The sequence below is a fragment of the Oncorhynchus keta genome, chromosome 11 (assembly GCF_023373465.1).
Source record: "Oncorhynchus keta strain PuntledgeMale-10-30-2019 chromosome 11, Oket_V2, whole genome shotgun sequence".
NCBI lineage: Eukaryota > Metazoa > Chordata > Actinopteri > Salmoniformes > Salmonidae > Oncorhynchus > Oncorhynchus keta.
The window spans coordinates 3,987,294-3,998,807 of record NC_068431.1 but is presented as its reverse complement, the minus strand read 5'-3'; the positions used below and the strand labels follow the sequence as shown (position 1 = coordinate 3,998,807).

General features: G+C 46.7%; 1 protein-coding gene across 2 annotated transcripts in view; it reads right to left on the bottom strand.

Annotated features, from left to right (window-relative positions):
- Positions 1-10,638, bottom strand: part of LOC118381516 (large neutral amino acids transporter small subunit 4-like) — a 62,107-nt gene extending 51,469 nt beyond the window's left edge. For both annotated transcript variants that reach the window (XM_052529191.1, XM_052529192.1), the window contains exons 1-2: positions 10,551-10,638; positions 8,769-9,204 (exon numbers count right to left, since the gene is read on the bottom strand). In XM_052529191.1, the coding sequence (XP_052385151.1) occupies positions 8,769-8,928 (160 nt within the window). In that variant the 5' untranslated portion in view covers positions 8,929-9,204; positions 10,551-10,638. The remainder of the gene's footprint in view (positions 1-8,768; positions 9,205-10,550) is intronic.
- Positions 10,639-11,514: the final 876 nt, after the last annotated feature.

Sequence of the window (11,514 nt, the reverse complement as noted above, 5' to 3'; positions counted from 1 at the left end):
TAGTCTGTCATGTAGTATAAAGGATCAGCTCTGTAGTGTAGAACAGATATGATAGTCATGTAGAATAAAGGATCAGCTCTGTAGTGAACATGAGAATAAAGGATCAGATAGTCTGTCATGTAGAATAAAGGATCAGCTCTGTAAGAACAGATATGATAGTCATGTAGAATAAAGGATCAGCTCTGTAGTGGAGAACAGATAGATAGTGATGTAGAATAAAGGATCTGTCATGATAGTCTGTCATAAAGGATCAGCTCTGTAGTGTAGAACAGATATGATAGTCATGTAGAATAAAGGATCAGTGAACAGATATGATAGTCTGTCATGTAGAGTAAAGATCAGCTCTTGTAGAGAACAGATATGATAGTCTGTCATGTAGAATAAAGGATCAGCTCTGTAGTGAACAGTGAAGTCAGATAAAGGATGATAGTCATGTAGAATAAAGGATCAGCTCTGTAGTGGAACAGAACAGAATATGATAGTCTGTCATGTAGAGTAAAGGATCAGCTCTGTAGTGTAGAAATAGATATGATAGTAATGTAGAATAAAGGATCAGCTCAGTGTAGAACAGATATGATAGTCATGTAGAATAAAGGATCAGCTCTGTAGGGAGAACAGATATGATAGTCATGTAGAATAAAGGATCAGCTCTAGTGTAGAACAGATATGATAGTAATGTAGAATAAAGGATCAGCTCTGTAGTGTAGAACAGATATGATAGTCATGTAGAATAAAGGATCAGCTCTGTAGTGAGAACAGATATGATAGTCATGTAGAATAAAGGATCAGCTCTGTAGTGGAGAACAGATATGATAGTCTGTCATGTGAGTAAAGGATCAGCTCTGTAGTGGAGAACAGATATGATAGTCATGGGAATAAAGGATCAGCTCTTGTAGTGGAGAATCGATATGATAGTCTGTCATGTGGAGTAAAGGATTGTGATCAGCTCTTTCTTTTCTACCAAACTTACATAGACAAAAAAAATCACACAACTTAACATTACAATACACTTTCAGAAATGTCCAAAAACATGTTTTCCTCTTGTCATTGTGGGGTTTTGTGGGTAGATGGGTATGATACATTTAAATAAAAATCCATTTTGAATTCAGGCTCTAACACAACAAAATGTGAAATAAGTCAAGAGGTATGAATACAGACGAATTTCAACAAACGTCAATGCATCACACCTGTATCATACACGCTGACATGGCAACGATACAGGACATCACCTATGTCTCAACACAGTCCCCTCATCCGTTATCCCTGAACTGTCCAGTGCTTGTAGCATTCTATGCCATATGGTCTCATTGACTGTTCTATTTTTCTCTAACACACACCGTTTCAATGTTTCTGTTCCTGTGGTCCCCCTCCTAGATACCTAATGTTCCTGGGGTCCTCCTAGATACCTAATGTTCCTGGGGTCCTCCCTCCTAGACACCTAATGTTCCTGGGGTCCTCCTAGGAGCCCCTAATGTTCCCGGGGTCCTCCTAGACACCTAATGTTCCTGGGTCCTCCTAGACACCTAATGTTCCTGGGGTCCTCCTAGTCCCCTAATGTTCCTGGGGTCCTCCTCATAGACACCTAATGTTCCTGGGGTCCTCCTAGATACCTAATGTTCCTGGGGCCTCCCTGGACACCTAATGTTCCTGGGGTCCTCCCTCCTAGATACCTAATGTTCCAGGGGTCCCCAGATACCTGTGTTCCTGGGGTACTCTCTAGATACCTAATGTTCCTGGGGTCCTCCTAGACACCTAATGTTCCTGGGGCCCTCCTAGACCCCTAATGTTCCTGGTGTAATCTTAGATACCTAATGTTCCTGGGGTCCTCCCTCCTAGACACCTAATGTTCCTGGGGTCCTCCCTCCTAGACACCTAATGTTCCTGGGGTCCTCCCTCTCTAGACACCTAATGTGTTCCTGGGGCCCTCTAGACACCTAATGTTCCTGGGGCCTCCTAGACACCTAATGTTCCTGGGGCCTCCTAGACCCCCTAATGTTCCTGGTGTAATCTTAGATACCTAATGTTCCTGGGTCCTCCCTCCTAGACACCTAATGTTCCTGGGGTCCTCCCTCCTAGACACCTGTGTTCCTGGGGTCCTCCTAGATACCTAATGTTCCTGGGGTCCTCCTAGATACCTAATGTTCCTGGGGTCCTCCTAGACACCTAATGTTCCTGGGGCCCTCCTAGACCCCTAATGTTCCTGGTGTAATCTTAGATACCTAATGTTCCTGGGGTCCTCCCTCCTAGACACCTAATGTTCCTGGGGTCCTCCCTCCTAGACACCTAATGTTCCTGGGGTCCTCCCTCCTAGACACACCTAATGTTCCTGGGGCCCTCCTAGACACCTAATGTTCCTGGGGCCCTCCTAGACACCTAATGTTCCTGGGGCCCTCCTAGACCCCTAATGTTCCTGGTGTAATCTTAGATACCTAATGTTCCTGGGGTCCTCCCTCCTAGACACCTAATGTTCCTGGGGTCCTCCCTCCTAGACACCTAATGTTCCTGGGGTCCTCCTAGATACCTAATGTTCCTGGGGTCCTCCTAGATACCTAATGTTCCTGGGGTCCTCCTAGACACCTAATGTTCCTGGGGTCCTCCCTCCTAGACACCTAATGTTCCTGGGGTCTATTAAGACACCTAATGTTCCTGGGGGTCCTCCTAGACCCCTAATGTTCCGGGTTCTCCTAGACCCCTAATGTTCCTGGGGGTCCTCCCTAGACCCCTAATGTTCCAGGGGTCCTCCTAGACACCCTAATGTTCAGGGGGTCCTCCTAGACTCCTAATGTTCCTGGTGTAATCTTAGATACCTAATGTTCCGGGGTCCTCCTAGACCCTAATGTTCCGGGGGTCCTCTAGACCCCTAATGTTCCTAAGGGTCCTCCTCTAGACCCCTAATGTTCCGGGGTCCTCCTAGACACCTAATGTTCCTGGTGTAATCTTAGATACCTAATGTTCCTGGGATCCTCCTTGACACATAATGTTCCTGGTGTAATCTTAGATACCTAATGTTCCTGGGGTCCTCCTCATAGATACCTAATGTTCCTGGGATCCTCCTTGACACCTAATGTCGGGGTCCTCCTAGATACCCTAATGTTCCCAGGGTCCTCCTAGATACCTAATGTTCCTGGGGTCCTCCTAGATACCTAATGTTCCTGGGGTCCTCCTAGATACCTAATGTTCCTGGGATCCTCCTTGACACCTAATGTTCCGGGGGTCCTCCTAGATACCTAATGTTCCCGGGGTCCTCCTAGATACCTAATGTTCCTGGGGTCCTCCTAGATACCTAATGTTCCTGGGGTCCTCCCCTCCTAGACACCTAATGTTCCTGGGGTCCTCCTAGACACCTAATGTTCCTGGGGTCCTCCTAGATACCTAATGTTCCTGGGGTCCTCCTAGATACCTAATGTTCCTGGGGTCCTCCCTCCTAGACACCCTAATGTTCCTGGGGTCCTCCTCGACACCTAATGTTCCTGGGTCCTCCTAGACACCTAATGTTCCTGGGGTCCTCCTAGACACCTAATGTTCCTGGGGTCCTCCTAGACACCTAATGTTCCTGGGGTCCTCCTAGATACCTAATGTTCCTGGGTCCTCCTCCAGACACCTAATGTTCCTGGGGTCCTCCTAGACACCTAATGTTCCTGGGGTCCTCCTAGATACCTAATGTTCCTGGGGTGCTCCTCGACATCTAATGTTCCTGGGGTCTATTAAGACACCTAATGTTCCTGGGGTCCTCCTAGATACCTAATGTTCCTGGGGTGCTCCTCGACATCTAATGTTCCTGGGGTCTATTAAGACACCTAATGTTCCTGGGGTCCTCCTAGATACCTAATATTCCTGGGGTCCTCCCTCATGGACACCTAATGTTCCTGGGGACCTCCCTCATGGACACCTAATGTTCCTGGGGTCCTCCCTCATGGACACCTACTGATCCTGGGGACCTCCCTCATGGACACCCTAATGTTCCTGGGGTCCTCCCTCATGGACACCCTAATGTTCCTGGGGTCCTCCTAGATACCTAATGTTCCTGGGGTGCTCCTCGACATCTAATGTTCCTGGGGTCTATTAAGACACCTAATGTTCCTGAGGTCCTCCCAGGGTACCTAATGTTCCTGGGTTCCTCCTAGACACCTAATGTTCCTGGGGTCTATTAAGACACCCAATGTTCCTGGGGTCCTCCTAGATACCTAATATTCCTGGGGTCCTCCTCATGGACACCTACTGATCCTGGGGTCCTCCCTCATAGATACCTAATGTTCCTGGGGTCCTCCCTTTAGACACCTAATGTTCCTGGGTCCTCCTCATAGATACCTAATGTTCCTGGGGTCCTCCCTCTAGACACCTAATGTTCCTGGGGACCTCCTAGATACCTAATGTTCCTGGGGTCCTCACTCATGGACACCTAATGTTCCTGGGGTCCTCCCATCTAGACACCTAATGTTCCTGGGGTCCTCCTCATAGATACATAATGTTCCTGGGGTCCTCCCATCTAGACACCTAATGTTCCTGGGGACCTCCTAGATACCTAATGTTCCTGGGGTCCTCCCATCTAGACACCTAATGTTCCTGGGGTCCTCCTCATAGATACCTAATGTTCCTGGGGTCCTCCTAGATACCTAATGTTCCTGGGGTCCTCCTACACACCTAATGTTCCTGGGGACCTCCTAGATACCTAATGTTCCTGGGGTCCTCCCATCTAGACACCTAATGTTCCTGGGGTCCTCCTAGATACCTAATGTTCCTGGGGTCCTCCCTCATAGATACCTAATGTTCCTGGGGACCTCCTAGATACCTAATGTTCCTGGGGTCCTCCCATCTAGACACCTAATGTTCCTGGGGTCCTCCCTCCTAGATACCTAATGTTCCTGGGGTCCTCCTCGACACCTAATGTTCCTGGGGTCCTCCCCCATAGATACCTACGTTCCTGGGGTCCTCCTCCTAGATACCTAATGTTCCTGGGGTCCTCCTCATAGATACCTAATGTTCCTGGGATCCTCCTGACACCTCCACGTTCCGGGTCCTCCTAGATACCCACGTTCCCCGGGTCCTCCTAGATACCTAATGTTCCTGGGGTCCTCCTAGACACCTAATGTTCCTGGGGTCCTCCCTCCTAGACACCTAATGTTCCTGGGGTCCTCCTAGACACCTAATGTTCCTGGGGTCCTCCTAGATACCTAATGTTCCTGGGGTCCTCCTAGATACCTAATGTTCCTGGGGTCCTCCCTCCTAGACACCTAATGTTCCTGGGGTCCCTCCTAGACACCTAATGTTCCTGGGGTCCTCCTAGACACCTAATGTTCCTGGGGTCCTCCTCCTAGACACCTAATGTTCCTGGGGTTCTCCTAGACACCTAATGTTCCTGGTGTCCTCCTAGATACCTAATGTTCCTGGGGTGCTCTACATCTAATGTTCCTGGGGTCTATTAAGACACCTAATGTTCCTGGGGTCCTCCTAGATACCTAATGTTCCTGGGGTGCTCCTCGACATCTAATGTTCCTGGGGTCTATTAAGACACCTAATGTTCCTGGGGTCCTCCTAGATACCTAATTTCCTGGGGTCCTCCTCATGGACACCTAATGTTCCTGGGGACCTCCTCATGGACACCTAATGTTCCTGGGGTCCTCCTCATGGACACCTACTGATCCTGGGGTCCTCCTCATAGATACCTAATGTTCCTGAGGTCCTCCTAGGTACCTAATGTTCCTGGGTTCCTCCTAGACACCTAATGTTCCTGGGGTCTATTAAGACACCTAATGTTCGTGGGTCCTCCTAGATACCTAATATTCCTGGGGTCCTCCCTCATGGACACCTACTGATCCTGGGGTCCTCCCTCATAGATACCTAATGTTCCTGGGGTCCTCCCTTTAGACACCTAATGTTCCTGGGGTCCTCCTCATAGATACCTAATGTTCCTGGGGTCCTCCCTTCTAGACACCTAATGTTCCTGGGGACCTCCTAGATACCTAATGTTCCTGGGGTCCTCACTCATGGACACCTAATGTTCCTGGGGTCCTCCCATCTAGACACCTAATGTTCCTGGGGTCCTCCTCATAGATACATAATGTTCCTGGGGTCCTCCCATCTAGACACCTAATGTTCCTGGGGACCTCCCCATCTAGACACCTAATGTTCCTGGGGTCCTCCCTCATAGATACATAATGTTCCTGGGGTCCTCCCATCTAGACACCTAATGTTCCTGGGGACCTCCTAGATACCTAATGTTCCTGGGGTCCTCCCATCTAGACACCTAATGTTCCTGGGATCCTCCCTCATAGATACCTAATGTTCCTGGGGTCCTCCTAGATACCTAATGTTCCTGGGGTCCTCCTAGACACCTAATGTTCCCTGGGGTCCTCCTAGATACCTAATGTTCCTGGGGTCCTCCTAGATACCTAATGTTCCTGGGGTCCTCACCATGGACACCTAATGTTCCTGGGGTCCTCCCATCTAGACACCTAATGTTCCTGGGGTCCTCCCTCATAGATACATAATGTTCCTGGGGTCCTCCCATCTAGACACCTAATGTTCCTGGGGACCTCCTAGATACCTAATGTTCCTGGGGTCCTCCCATCTAGACACCTAATGTTTCTGGGGTCCTCCCTCATAGATACCTAATGTTCCTGGGGTCCTCCTAGATACCTAATGTTCCTGGGGTCCTCCTAGACACCTAATGTTCCTGGGGTCCTCCCTCCTAGATACCTAATGTTCCTGGGGTCCTCCTCGACACCTAATGTTCCTGGGGTCCTCCTCATAGATACCTAATGTTCCTGGGGTCCTCCCTCCTAGATACCTAATGTTCCTGGGGTCCTCCCTCATAGATACCTAATGTTCCTGGGGTCCTCCTCGACACCTAATGTTCCTGGGGTCCTCCTAGATACCTAATGTTCCTGGGGTCCTCCCTCCTAGATACCTAATGTTCCTGGGGACCTCCCTCCTAGACACTTAATGTTCCTGGGGTCCTCCTAGATACCTAATGTTCCTGGGGTCCTCCCTCATGGACACCTAATGTTCCTGGGGTCCTCCTAGATACCTAATGTTCCCCGGGACCTCCTCATGGACACCTAATGTTGCTGGGGTCCTCCTAGATACCTAATGTTCCTGGGGTCCTCCTAGATACCTAATGTTCCTGGGGACCTCCCCTCATGGACACCTAATGTTCCTGGGGTCCTCATAGATACATAATGTTCCTGGGGTCCTCCTAGATACCTAATGTTCCTGGGGTCCTCCTAGATACCTAATGTTCCCGGGGACCTCCCTCCTAGATACCTAATGTTCCTGGGGTCCTCCCTCATGGACACCTAATGTTCCTGGGGTCCTCATAGGCACCTGATGTTCCTTTACATTTCTTTTCACATTTCTGAATGTGTAATGTTTCATCTTTCTAGATGAAATACAGCCTTTAATATATGTGTGAGAGGTGAGTGATGTCAGCGAGAGAGACTGTTACAGAGATGTTCATGTGTTAATGTAGGAACCACTCACATTCAGGAGAACGTGAAACACGGTTCTCACATTCACAGTACTCTGAATAATCACCCTGCTACAAGTTGTGGAGATGTGTATTAACGTTTGTGGAGAAGTTAATTGAAGGTTGTGGAGAAGTTCATAAAGGTTCTGGAGAAGTTTATAAAAGGTTGTGGAGAAGTTTATAAAAGGTTGTGGAGAAGTTTATAAAGGTTGTGGAGACGTTTATAAAAGGTTGTGGAAAAGTTTATAAAAGGTTGTGGAGAAGTTTATTGAAGGTTGTGGAGAAGTTCATTGAAGGTTGTGGAGAAGTTCATTGAAGGTTGTTGAGAAGTTTATAAAAGGTTGTGGAGAAGTTCATTAAAGGGTGTGGAGAAGTTTATAAAAGGTTGTGGAGAAGTTAATTGAAGGTTGTGGAGAAGTTCATAAAGGTTCTGGAGAAGTTTATAAAAGGTTGTGGAGAAGTTTATTGAAGGTTGTGGAGAAGTTCATTGAAGGTTGTGGAGAAGTTCATTGAAGGTTGTTGAGAAGTTTATACAAGGTTGTGGAGAAGTTCATTAAAGGTTGTGGAGAAATTCCTGACCCCTCCTGTCTCAGCCTCCAGTATTTATGCTGCAGTAGTTTATATGTCGGGGCTAGGGTCAGTTTGTTATATCTGGAGTACTTCTCCTGTCTTATCCGGTGTCCTGTGTGAATTTAAGTATGCTCTCTCTAATTCTCTCTCTCTTTCTTTCTCTCTCTCGGAGGACCTGATCCCTAGGACCATGCCTCAGGACTACCTGGCATGATGACTCCTTGCTGTCCCCAGTCCACCTGGTCGTGCTGCTGCTCCAGTTTCAACTGTTCTGCCTGTGGCTATGGAACCCTGACCTGTTCACCGGACGTGCAGCCTGTCCCAGACCTGCTGTTATCAACTCTCTAGAGACAGCAGGAGCGGTAGAGATACTCTTAATGATCGGCTATGAAAAGCCAACTGACATTTACTCCTGCACCCTCGACAACTACTGTGATTATTATTATATGACCCTGCTGGTCATTTATGAACATTTGAACATCTTGGCCATGTTGTTATAATCTCCACCCGGCACAGCCAAAAGAGGACTGGCCACCCCACATAGCCTGGTTCCTCTCTAGGTGTCTTCCTAGATTTTGGCCTTTCAAGGGAGTTTTTCCTAGCCACCGTGCTTCTACACCTGCATTGCTTGCTGTTTGGGGTTTTAGGCTGGGTTTCAGTACAGCACTTTGTGACATCAGCTGATGTAAATAAATTTGAATCAATTTGATTTGATTAAAGGTGGTGCGCTTACCTTCTCCATTGCACATGTAGGAGTAGTAGCCTTCAGACTTGAGCATGATGAGTAGTGATCCCCAGCCCAGCAGGACAGCTGAGAACAGCAGGTTTTCTATGATGGCTGTCACCGCCATCCACCACCGCCTGGCAAATGCTGTGGCCAGGGACGGAGCCATGACCAGACAGGAGTGGAGAATAAGGGAGAGAAATGGGGAGTCTAGAGGCCTGAGGTCGGAGTTCAGAGAACGGGGAGTCTAGAGGCCTGAGGTCGAAGTTCAGAGAACGTGAGTCTCGAGGCCTGAGGTCAAAGTTCAATGAACGGTGAGTCTAGAGGCCTGAGGTCAAAGTTCAGAGAACTGGGAGAGCTGAAAGTGAGGAGAAGTGAGGGAAGCAGCAAATGTTTAGTGACAAGAGACCCTCAGCTAGTAGTCTGGTGATCAGGGTTCACGGGGCTGTGGAGACAGAGAGGAGAGAGAGAGAGAGAGAGAGAATGTTTACTGTTCATTTTTGTTGTTTTTCACTTTATATATTCACTTTGTATGTTGTCTACTCACTTGCTTTGGCAATGTTAACACATGTTTCCCATGCCAATAAAGCCCTTGAATTGAATTGAGAGAGAGAGAGAGGAGACAGAGAGAGAGAGACAGAGAGAGAGAGAGAGAGAGAGAGAGAGAGAGAGAGAGAGAGAGAGAGAGAGAGAGAGAGAGAGACAGAGAGAGAGAGAGGGAGAGAGAGAGAGAGAGAGAGAGAGAGAGAGAGAGAGAGAGAGAGAGAGAGAGAGTTACAGTACATGTATATGAATTACTGCTACGTTATAGATGCTCATGGTCCTCTATATTATTGAAGTGTCTGACAGTTGACCACCAGAGGAACCTTCGCTGACCCCCCACCATTACATCTCACAACTCTAAAGGTGAAACCATGTGACCACGTGGTTCTTGACCTTTAGGCTGATTCATATGCAACTCTCTCTCTTTTCTTCCGCTGTCTCTTCGTGAGGGTGAGAGTCCTTCGTTTCCTCCCCTTACACTCTTTCTCAACCCTCTTCTTCCTCCTCTGCCCTCAGCTATAGGACACATACTGACCTGGTGTAATTACCTAGGTAACACCTCTAGATTATATTGTAGATAGTTACACATTAACAGCAGTGACACGTCGGTAGCCCATGTTCAGCTACAGTATCAAAGTCTCCCACAACAGACAGTGTAAGTGGGGAGAGTTAGTTTCGCTGGTTCTTCTCTCTCTCTCTCTCTCTCTCTCTCTCTCTCTCTCTCTCTCTCTCTCTCTCTCTCTCTCTCTCTCTCTCTCTCTCTCTCAATACATTATCTGCCCAACGGTGCATCCTATCCGCAACACAATAGCACTGCAAACAAACTGATGGTTTGTGACCCGTCGGCACTCTTCTAATCATAACTCTGGAGACAAAACTGCTTGAGAGAATAAGGACAAACCATTAGCTCATAATGACCTAGACAGTTAGCGGACAGCTGAATTCAGCAACATGGTCCATTAATAAATTATGTTGCCCAGATCTTCTTCTATTAAACTCGGGTCCACATCCCTCACGCCCAGAGAAATACATGGTTTCACCAATGGAAGTACAAAGATTAGTTATTCCAAGCTTCTATATCTTATTATTAACACAGAAAAAAGAATAACAAGAAATAACAGTAACTCTATAGCCCATTAATTAACATACAACATTAACACCTATTGTAATCTATTCAGCATAGACAGTTTGTACTAACAGTATCCTAAGTGAAGTCAAGTATGACTCCATTACAGGTAAGTTACCTACCGGTAGCCTAGTCCCTGACACACACAGGAGTTCAGTTGGATGTTGTTTCAGAACTCTTCTGAGGGCTTCTTGTCTTGATATGGTCCTGGTCAGTCCTACCGGCATCTTGACGGGGAAGTCTTTTATACACACCCCGAACCGGGAAAACATCTCTATCTTACTATTGGCTTTCTGAGGTGCCGCTGGAAAACTGCTGCAGCCAATCAGAGCTTCCCTCACAGTCGCCCTCTACGGGTCCACAGAGCAAAGGAGAGAGACAGAGAACTGAGGCACAGGAAATATATTGACAAAGATTGTGTTTTGATTCAGATAGCTTAAATGATTTGGTACTGGGCATTTATACAAGTGAAGTCATTTCATTGTATATATTTAGCCAGGATAATCTACTCAGCAATAACTGACGATGTTTATCAGGGAATCCTGCATTCCAATAGTAAAGTCCAACAGTCACAGAAACAGAAAGACAAAGCAGAGCAGAGATGAGGATGGAATCTATCTATATATATATATACACATCTATAGCATCTATCTCTATAGATATACAGTATATATATATATATACATATCTATCTACAGCATATATATATATATATCTATATATATATATATCTACAGCATCTATCTATATATATATCTACAGCATCTATCTTTAGCATATATATATATATATATATTTATCTACAGCATCTATCTATCTATCTATCTATCTATCTATCTATCTATCTATCTATCTATCTATCTATCTATCTACAGCATCTATCTATATATATATCTATATACAGTGGGGAGAACAAGTATTTGATACACTGCCAATTTTGCAGGATTTGTCACGATCGTCGTAAGAAGTGGACCAAAGCGCAGCGTGCTATGACTGCATTCTTTTATTGAATGACGAAAAACACGAAGTTAACTGAACAAGCTAACAAAACAGCGTGACTGCTAATGAAACATAGTGCTAACATGC